Here is an 11060-nt window from a genome sequence, read left to right on the forward strand (position 1 = left end):
TTCATCCTCTTGTGACATTAGTGGAGGTCTCAACACTTGTTCTCCACCTCTCTTCCTCACTATTAGTTCTTGTATTGTTTATTTGCCATTAACAGAAGTGTCTTCCTCACAAGTTTACTTACCCCTAATCTCTTACCTTAACTATTATTTTTTCACTTAATCTATTTTTCACGAAACTCACCCGAATCATCTGGCGACTCCACTGGGGAGGAACACTTCGACGTGATGGCTGAATCTAGCAATACTCATCCTGGGCAGAATCGACCACCTAAGCGACGCTCAATAACTCCTCGGGATCTCAACCTCAGTTTGGGATCACCTCAAGACGAGGACGGGCACAACCAAGAAGAGGAACACATGGAGCAGCAGAATCTGGGTGCAGGAGGAGAAGGAGCTCATGCCCATGCAAATTTCTTCACACCCCATGCTGGAGGTACCACTGGCATGCACACTCATGTAACCATTTCTGCTCATGTGTACAACTATATGATAGACAACCAAAAAAAGATGCAAGCTTTGATCACAGAAATGATGGCTAGAGATCAAACGAGGTATAGAACCCCCTCACCGCCTCCATTCGCGAACCAGGAGAATATGGAGGAAGACGAGAACACCCCAGTCACTCGTAGGGAGTTGACACGTATTCTAAAGGGCAAAGGAGAAGCAAGTGAGCCCACTTGGGAGATAAGTCCACCATTTGGGCATCATATCTTGGCGAAACCATACCCTAAGGGGTACCAACCACCTACCTTTCGTAAATTTGATGGTACTGGAAGTGCCAAAGAACACATCCTGTCATTCTTGGATGATCTCGGGGTGTTCAGGAACCACCAGGAGCTCAAGATCAAGGAGTTCTCAAAATCACTGACAGGAAGGGCATTCACGTGGTATTGCAAGTTGAAAGTCAGTAGCATCAACACCTAGGAGCAATTAGTAACGGAGTTCTACAACAAGTTCCTGGAAGAGGAACCCTCCATGCACATCATGGATCTGGGGAGAGTGAAACAGAGACAAGGAGAAGGATTGGTAGCGTCCGTCAAGAGGTACAGAGATCAAGCTTTACTTTGTATAGACACTCTCCCAGAGCCACAATTGGTGTACGGATGTATTAGAAATGTGGAAGATGGATCCCAAATTTATCTTTCTATGAGCAACATAAACACTTTCTCTGATCTCTTAAAGAGAGCATCTGACATAACAGAGGCAATGAAGCGCAATGGAAGGAGATATAAAGAAGTTTCTCCTCTGGAAGTGTGTGCCGCTGATGGCAGGGGCAGAAGGAGTTCCTATTCTAAGGGTGTTAAGAAAAGCAGTCCTCCACCCCCACTACCTCTCTCCAAAGCTCAGGCCATGGTTGTCGTAAATGGATGGTTTGAGGATGGAACATTAAACCCCAGAACAGATAGAGAGCCACCAACATCTGAAGACTTGAGAGATCCAAGATATTGCATGGTGCACCGCAATAAGGGCCATGGGTTAACCGATTGTTATGTGGTGAGGACGATGTTTCATAGGCAAGTGAAGGAAGGGAAGATACTCCTAAATGGGGAACAAAACCAAGAAGGAGTAAAAAGCACTCCTTTTCCTCAACATGATGTTGGAATGATAGGCATTGAAGGAGAGGTAATGCTGACAGAGATCGTAGATGAAGCAGAAGAGATGGTTACCATGGAGGAGCCCTTGGATGAAGACACCTTGACAAGAGGTCTTTTGAAGTCTCGAGGTTGTAGAATCATGTTCAACCAACTTGGCTTGGAATCCCACATTCAGAAAGAGGTGGCCAGAGCTCTAATAGGAGTCATTCAGAAGCATGAAAAAGGTTTTAGGGGCATCAACGCTCAACTCACAAGATTAGCAAAGGCCCATGCAAATGCCCTAGTGTTTCGGGACCCTGACTCATTTAATGGGGAGTTCTACCATAATAAACTATTGTATAGGGAAGCAGTGGTAGAAGGCATGAAGGTCAGAAGGGCCTTGGTGGATGCTGGATCAGGGATAAATATCATACCCACTCATATATTTCTAGAAATGGGAGGTTCTGCTGATCAGATAAGGCCTACTCAAGTCGGGCTCAATGCTTTTAATGGAGTGGGTGTGAAATCTAGAGGGTGTGTTAATGCTGTCTTGGAGGTTGGCCCCATAAAGACCAATAATAAGTTTCATGTGGTGGATGGAAGCTCTAGCTATCACATCCTACTGGGACGTCCATGGATTCATTTACATCGGTGTGTTCCTTCAAGTTGGCATCAATGCATAAAGTCTAGCTGGAGAGGGAAGGATATTAGCATCTCAGCCACTGTAACACCCTTTGATGCGGGAGAAGCACATTTAGTGGATGCGAGTTTCTATGAAGAGCTTACGTTACCAGGGGTCAACAAAATAAGGCCTGTACAGGAATGCACCATTGGAACACCCAGACAAAAAGCAGTACGGAAGGACACCCTGAGGGAGGAAGCACCAAAAGAAAACACCAAAAAATGAGCAACAGCAATCGAAGACCTAGGGCTTTGTAAGGAAATTCTCCCAGGTGGAGGATATTGGTGGTGTATCCTATAGGAACTCGGGGGTCCAGCGAAGTAAAATTACCAGAACTCCCCTGGCCCCGACATCCTAAGTATACAAGAAAAAGAACATCTGCAAAGCAGCATATAAAATGCCCCTTTCCAACTCCAAGATGAAGCAAAGCAAAAGAAGGAAGAGTTGGAAGAGATTAATTTAGGGACTGAAGAACACCCGAGGCCTTTGTTCGTGTGTAAAACTCTAGGGGAGAAGGAGAAAAGGGATTTGATAGCATTATTAACAGAGTTCAGAGATGTGTTCGCTTGGAACTATGATGAAATGCCGGGGTTAGATCCAAACCTGGTAACCCACAATTTAGCCGTGAGGAAAGGAGCAACTCCTGTCAAGCAAGCTCCTAGAAAATTCTCCAATGAAATAGAAGCTCAAGCAAAGAAAGAAATCGAAAAGTTACTCGCAGCCAAGTTTGTCAAACCAATACAACACCCCTCTTGGTTAGCCAACATAGTGCCAGTGAAAAAGAAGAATGGGCAGATCCGGTGTTGCGTGGATTTTAGAGATCTAAACAGAGCTTGTCCTAAGGATGATTTTCCTCTGCCAGATGTCGATAGAATGGTAGATGCTACAGCCGGATTTGAGAGGTTCTCCTTCATGGATGGATTTAGCGGGTACAACCAAATTAGAATGGCTCTGGGAGATGAAGAAAAGACAGCATTTCGAACACCCGTAGGTAATTTTTACTATACTGTCATGCCTTTTGGCCTAAAGAATGCTAGAGCAACCTACCAAAGAGCCATGACTGCTATATTCCATGACATAATGCATGACTTTGTAGAAGACTATGTAGACAATTTGGTTGTCAAGTCAACATTCGAGAAGCAACACACAGAACACCTCAGAGCTGTGTTCACTAGATGCAGAAAGTATAGACTCAAGATGAACCCCATGAAATGTGCCTTCGAGGTGTCATCTGGAAAGTTCTTGGGATTCAGAGTCCACAAAGGAGGCATTTCAGCTGACGAGGATAAGATTAAAGTTGTCCAAGACATGGAACCTCCGAAAGACATCAAGGGACTTCAGAAGTTTATAGGCAAGCTGGGGTACATTCGAAGGTTCATACCAGCATTAGGGGAGCTCTTAGGACCCCTAAGACCTTTGTTGAAAGAGAAGAACACCTTTATGTGGGGACAACATCACCAAGCTGTGATGGACAAGATCAAGAACGTTCTCATGTCCACTCACACCATGACTTCCCCTCAGCCTAGTGCACCATTGAAGGTATACTTAGCGGTAGGAGAAGAAGCAGTTAGTGGGTTAATTGCACAAGAAGGTGAAGGCAAAGAGAAACCCATTGCTTATGTTAGCAGAGCCATAAAAAGGCCGGAACAAAGATACTATTCACCAGAGAAACATTGTCTTGCTCTGGTGTACATCTCACAAAGATACCGACACTACTTTCAAGAACACCAAGTAGAAGTCGTATCGAAAAATGAAGGTATCAGATTTTTAATTGAAAAGCCAATGTTGACTGGAAGAATGAGTCGTTGGGCACTCCTAATAAGCGAATATGATGTAAAATTGGTGACACCTACCACCATTAAGAGCCAAGCTTTGGCTGACCTCTTGTCGATCTGTCCTGAAAAAGCAACGATTGAAGAGTTGCCAGATCAGATTCTAGGAACAATACAGACTGTTTATGCTTGCAATGAAGAGGAAACATGGACCCTCATGTTTGATGGAACACCCTCGAATCCTCAAGGAGGGGCAGGAGTCGTCCTTACAGACTCCCATGGAAGAAATCTGTCCTTCATGTTTCGATTGGATTTCTCTTGCACCAACAATGAGGCAGAGTATGAAGCGCTAATGCTCGGTCTAAAGATGGCTCAAGAAGTTGGTATCAAGAAACTCCATGTCAAAGGAGACTCCAACCTAATAATACAACAAATCCTAGGAGGATATGGCACGAAGGAAAGAAGTCTGGCCTTATGCAGAGAGCAAGTGTGGCGCATGATGAAGGTATTTGATAAGATCTCATTTGAGCATGTACCCCGAATAGAAAACAAGCATGCGGATGCTTTAGCAACATTGGGGAGTAGAGTCACTATTCAAAATGGACAACATGCTTTGGAACACCGGATAGCTGAAAGTCCAGCCAGAGAAGAAGGGAAGTCTGTGGAAGAAAAAACCAATGATTGGTGAACGCCTATACATGAACAGCTCAGAACGCTCAAGATCACCAAAGAAACAAGAGGATTTTGCCTCCTCAATGGGCAAATGTTCAAAAAAAGCAATGATGGACTCCTCATGAAATGTGTAGGAGAAGAAGAAGGGAAAGAAAAAGCAGAACAACTGCATGGAGCCACTTGCAGAGAAGAAGGCCCCGGTTTGTACCGAAGGCTCCAGAGGTGGGGTATTTATTGGCCGAAAATGAAGTTTCATTGTGATGAATTACAGGCTTCCTGCAAGGCTTGTCAAGAAACAAAAGAAAGCATACAAATATGTAATGTTCACAATTGGCAACAACCCATCGTAGAGTACCTCGATGCTGGAGTTTTGCCTTCAGAGAAAATAGAAGCTGGGAGATTGAAGAAGAGATCAGAACGTTACTTCTTGCAAAAAGGTGAGTTGTTCAAAAAGAGTTTTACCGGAGAGATGCTAAAATACGTTCGAGATGAAGAAAAAGATAAAGTCTTGGAAGAAGTCCATCAAGGAGTATGTGGGAGACACCAAGGAGGAAGGGCCTTATGGTATGAACTAATCAGGATTGGCTATTACTGGCCAAAAATGAAGGAAGATGCAATCAACTGGGCCAAAAGGTGTGTACAATGTCAAAAGCATGCAAACTTGATACATGCGCCAAGCGTGCAGAAGAACAGCCTCAAAACACCATACCCATTCCATACATGGGCGGTAGATTTTGTGGGACCAATCAACCCCCCATCAATGGGAAAGAAATGGATTCTAGTTGCAACAGAAAGCTTCACCAAGTGGGTGGAGGCTGTCGCTGTCAGGGAAGCAAATGCTGAAGCAGTAGTGAGATTTATCAAAGAAAATATAATATGCAGGTTCGGGCTGCCAAGTGTTCTAGTGTCCGATAATGGAACCCACTTTGTTAACCAAAGAGTGTGGGGTGTTCTTGAACAATACCAAATCAAACATCACAAGTCTTCCCCCTACTACCCGCAAGGCAATGGCCAGGCAGAGGCTACTAATAAGAGCCTTTTGAAAATATTCACAAAGATGGTGACCGATGCTCATAAAGATTGGAGTGAATACCTACCACTTGCTCTTTGGGCTTACAGAACAACCAGACATGGAACAACCGGAGTAACGCCTTTCTCGTTGGTTTATGGGGTTGAAGCTGTACTGCCAACAGAGATTGAAGTACCCACCGCCAGGATGTTGTTAGACGAGGCAAGGGATCGTGAAGCTGAGTTGCAAGAATTGGAAGAAAAAAGAGAAGTTGTGGGATGCAAGATGGAAGAATACCACCGGAGACTAGCATTAGCTTACGACAAGCATGTTCAGCCCAGGGTGTTCCTAGAGGGTGATCTGGTGCTAAAATCAGTAGACGCAGTAATGAGGAAGATGTCTTTGCCAAAATGGGCTCCCAAATGGGAGGGTCCTTACATTGTTTCTGAAGTACACCCCAACGGACACTGTATCCTGTTAGACCCAGATCATGGAACAACCACTGGTCCCATCAATTTCAAGTATGTCAAGAAATACTATGCCTAATTTCAGCTTTAGTAATTCAAATTTCAATTTCAAAAGGCTTCTTTATCAAGAGCCAATGTTTATGTTATATTATTCTGCAAGCATCCTGCAATACATGAGAAAACTGCTTTAGCAATCATACACTCAAAAAATGCGAGTGATGCATCTTAAGAAATTTTCAGTACAAAATAGTTCCAAAAAAGTGAAGTGTCCCACCCTCCAAGCTCCTAAAAAGAGTCGAGCATAAATAGGGCAAGAAAGTTATGGGTACCTTCCTTTTCTTTGCCTAAAAAAAAAAGAGGCAGAAAAAAATAGCAGTAGATAATCCTGCTCATCTTAAAATTATACCCTCCCCCTGCAAAAAAAAAAGTGTGTATCCAAAATAAAATGATCACATAAGCAGGTAAAGCCCCTGGAAGAGTATGCATATTATAAAAAAAAATGAGGGGAAACATAACACCCAAAAAGAGGTGTACAATGAAAGTCATAGAAGCAGTAGGACAAAAATATACTTTGTCAAAGTATTACATATTTTACAAAAATAAGTGCTGAAACTATCACACCCACAAAATATCACTGTAAGAAATCGCAGAAGAAGCAGCCTCCTTATGCTTGGCCAATTGCTCTCGCTCCATGCTGACGCTGGCTAACCTAGCCTTCATGGTGTTCATTTCAGATGTAAGATTGTTAACCTTTTCTTGAAGAGCAGAAACATCAGAAGAGAGAACGTGATGCTCTTTAGACAACAATTCTTCTCTAGCAAGATCAGAGATCCCAAGTGGAGGCTCCAATTTTGCAGAAAGATTTTCAAGCCAACGACCACTAAATTTAAATAACTTAAGGTTATTTAGATGATTTGCTACCATATCCCGATGAGCACCCCACAAGTCCGCAAGGGAGTGTGAAGTAAAGAAATCCCATGCATCCAGAAAAGCTTGGTACCCAAGCTTCTTGAAAAGGCAGTTCAGGTCATTTGGAAGCAAGAAGAAAGGAGTCCGAGATGCAATTTCCGATAACAAGTTCTTCGCATCGCCATTGAAATGCTCAAACTCATCACAGACAGAAACTAAAAAGCAAAACAACCTTTTTTCATCAAGAACTTATAAAGTGCTGGCACGCCTGACAAATGAAAAGAAATACAATGGAACACACCAGAAGAAGCACTAGCTAAAGGTTCCTTTGTGATATCAGAAATGCTCGAAGATTAAAAGGTGGACTCAGAAATAGCATGAGAAGCTGAAGATACAAACATACACACAAACAGCATGAACAAAATCATGTACCCCCTTTAAAAAATAAAAAAAAAGAAAGGCAGAAAAAAAAACAGTTGTACCTGCGCCAGGAAATACCGTTCGGATGGGAGTAACAACACGTCTAGTAGGGTCCCCTTGGCAGGTAACACCCGGCTCAATGTCAACATTGCTCTTAGAACTTGCTATTGCTCGTGGGTCATCTCGCACAACTTCTTGGGTAGTACCCTTGTCAGGGATGTCGCCAACAACAAATGAATTAGGAGAGTCCCCACTGACCCTTTCTTGAGAGCTCTCATCGCCTACATTTACCGGATCAGAGGGTGCATTTGGAATTGTTTTCATTTTACCCAAAAGACGATGGGACCTACGCTTCACAACACTTCTAGATAAGCTAACCACAGCTTTACCAGGAGACTGTGATGACTCAACAAAGCAAGCAGCAGCAGAAGAACCTTTAGCTTTTGCCATCGAAGAAGGAGAAATCCCTGAGCCAGTGGAAATTGGTGAAGGCGTAGCATCAACAGAAGGCCTAGGTGGTCTTTCAAGAGATCTCTTTGCAACCTTAACATTTGAACTCTCCACTTTACTGCGCTTGACCACTTCAGCAGTAACAACTGAATCATCAGGTTTTCTTTTTGAAGAGGGTGGATGTCTATAACACCTAGCATTCAAGTCTACAAAATACCAGCACAAAAGATACAACAGTCAAATACACAAAGAGGAGAGAGAGATGAAAAAGAAATGAAGAAACAAAAAACAAGAATCAGCAAAGAGCAAATATTACTTGTAATGATCGAAGGAGAAAGGTTACCAGTCATGAAATATGCATCCTTGATCAAAACTCGGACAAATGATCTGACATCAGGGACGGAGGTACCCTCATATTGCCTGATATGCTCCTTCATACGCATAAGGTAATCCACATACTCCTTTGTAACTCCTCCATCCCTGTCGAGAGGAACAACCAAGAAAGGATTGTACTTCGGGAGTTCTTCTTGAAACAGAACATTTTTCATTAAATTTTTCGATGAAAAAAAAAATATGCTCCACGTTTTTTGGATCCTGGTCCCACCCTAGTTGGCGACTTACCCTATCAGGACGGTAGATCACTGGACAGATCAAAGCTCCACAGTGAAAATCCCTATCCATAACAATCAAACCAGGAAGAGGGGTAGGAGAAGTACACAAAAGCCAAAAGTCATAAACCCCATCCTGGCCGGTAGAAATATTATTGCGGTCATGCTCAAGACAAGCAGAATATATACGATGAATAGCCAATGCATCGGGCTGGTAAGAGGTTACGTACGGGCGAAAACAAAATTTTCCTCCAAGTCAATAACATCCTCCAAAGATTTCGAAGGATGAGCTGAACCCCAAACCCAAGCACGAGGACTTGCCTTCTTATCTGGAAGAATTGTAAGGGGCTTACGGGTGGGAGCAAACAGAGAGAACCGCTCAAAAAGAAAGAGTTGAAGAAACATTTCGTCAATGAAAGACAAAACTGGAAAGCGACCATGAGCAATCTTGAGTTGCTGGGAAAATTGATCAAGTCGCGTATATAAGCTGCCGAGATACATAGGAGCCAATGGTAAACGTTCTCCTCTAGCAATCAAGCAGGCTAAAAGAAACACCCCATGGCTCATACACTCATCCGCCGGTCCAAAAAATACGTATTTACTTAACCAATAAGCAACAAAAGCAGCTCCCCTAAGATCTGAAGAAACAGCGGGAGCAGGGACAAACTCACCATTGAAGAAATCACCAAAGAAATAACGAGACCAATTAGAGTAAGAATACTTAACAGTAATCTTCTTCTTCTTGGAATCTTGCTTGTCGCTAACCACCTCTTTTCCTCTCGAGGACTGACGAGTCTTCGGATGCTCATCCTTGGAGGAAGATTTCTTAGCCTGCCTACTCTTGGACAACCCTTTTGCATATCGACCAGCATCACTTAAACTCATTTGAAGATGTTGTGCAAGCTTAAGCAAATTAGAATCTGGGCGAAGAAGAGTGAGATCCACACTACCAAACACCGGCAGTTGAAGAAGAACCACAACATCTTCCAAAGTGGGTGAAAACTCACCCCAAGAAGTCAGAAAAGTATGAGTCTGAGAACACCACCTCTACCAAAGTAAACTCATATCAGATCCATTTCGCTGAACACCCAAGCCTGCCAAGAGGAAATCAATTAGTGCTCCTTCAACATATAGCAACAAGGTAAAGAAATTATAAGAATCAATTATGAGGATAGATGGCAGAGAACAACCAACTTGCAGATGTGCGAATAGCCTCGGCAACACCAGCTGATTCTAATCTCCTCACAAAACTACCACCCTCCTCAAACAATACTGTGAACACCCACTTTTGCCAAACCTTATTTATGTGAGTAGCTGCCTCATATTTAAAAGACGTCCATGGAAATTCTTGGCGCTTTAACCGAGAACAAAGTAGAGTAGGACCCACTTGATATGAAGGCTTCTCAACAAATTCACCTAAAGAATATAAATATGGAACACTAAAAATTTGTTCTAATTGAAAAAGTTTATAAACAAATTACTTATGACTATACTATACAAAAAAAAATAAATTTTTAATTAAATTATTTTTATTCTTAAATATCTATTTTATAGTTGCAGATGAACATTGTTCATGATGTTTAACTCAATTTCTTTTATTTTGTGATGCCATTGGAAACATATACAAATGAGAACATGTACAAATGAGGATACAACATCCAAGTTGTAAGGTGAAAGACCTTTATCAAAGAATCCCTATAGCTAATCCCAAAATTAGCAACTCAATATACATGGGGCTGAGAGGGGTTACATGAGAACAAAGGCAGAGAACATAATAATAAGGGTTCATAGTAACAAAGAATACAGAATGATCATCAGAGTTTTGACAAGAGTTCAGAGTAACAAAAGTTCAGAACAATATGAAATAAAAATGTCAAATATACAATAGTAGATATTCAAGTGCCAGAATCTCACACAAGAAAATAGGAGTACGCATTATATGACAAAAAAGGGAACAAGACCCAAGACAAAAGCAAGAAAAGAAGAAAAAGAGTTTTACCAAGTAAGAAGACAGAGTGAGAATACAGAGCAATGTTGAATATGGGAGTGTCCTTTGTCCTAAGAAAAACTCCCAATTGTTGAAGAAGACAGAGGGTTTGGATGGTGGTGCTGCTGTGTAAAAAATACCCTAACAAAGATGATGAGAAACACGCTCTCCCTGTCCTCCTAGGTGTTCTTCCCTTCTTATGTGTCTCTCCAAATCCAGGTATTCAAATTTAAAACGCGTCCAATTAAAAGGGTAAGAGTTTCTCTCTTTTTATTTTCTTATATATTAAATTATTATATTAAATCAAATCTTTCCTCTTTTTTCATTTAAAAAAAAGAGTTTATATATATATAAATAAATAATAATAATATTATGTATATATACATACACTACTTTTAAAAATAAGTACATACATACAAATAAATTATGAATATATTCATTTACTAATCTTATTTATTTATTTATTTATTTTATTAATATTTAAAATATTTGCACAATAATATTTTTTAT

At 41.6% G+C, this 11060-nt stretch overlaps 1 protein-coding gene across 1 annotated transcript; it reads left to right on the forward strand.

Annotated features, from left to right (window-relative positions):
• LOC107632664 lies at positions 985–2481 on the forward strand. Its single transcript, XM_016336332.1, has one exon. It carries the CDS (start codon positions 985–987, stop codon positions 2479–2481), a length of 1497 nt encoding a protein of 498 aa, XP_016191818.1.

This window comes from Arachis ipaensis, chromosome B03, assembly GCF_000816755.2.
Source record: "Arachis ipaensis cultivar K30076 chromosome B03, Araip1.1, whole genome shotgun sequence".
In the NCBI taxonomy this organism is placed as follows: Eukaryota; Viridiplantae; Streptophyta; class Magnoliopsida; order Fabales; family Fabaceae; genus Arachis; species Arachis ipaensis.

Coding starts and splice junctions, on each gene's coding strand:
- LOC107632664 (XM_016336332.1), top strand. CDS start 985: ATGGATCTGGGGAGAGTGAAACAGAGACAAGGAGAAGGATTGGTAGCG.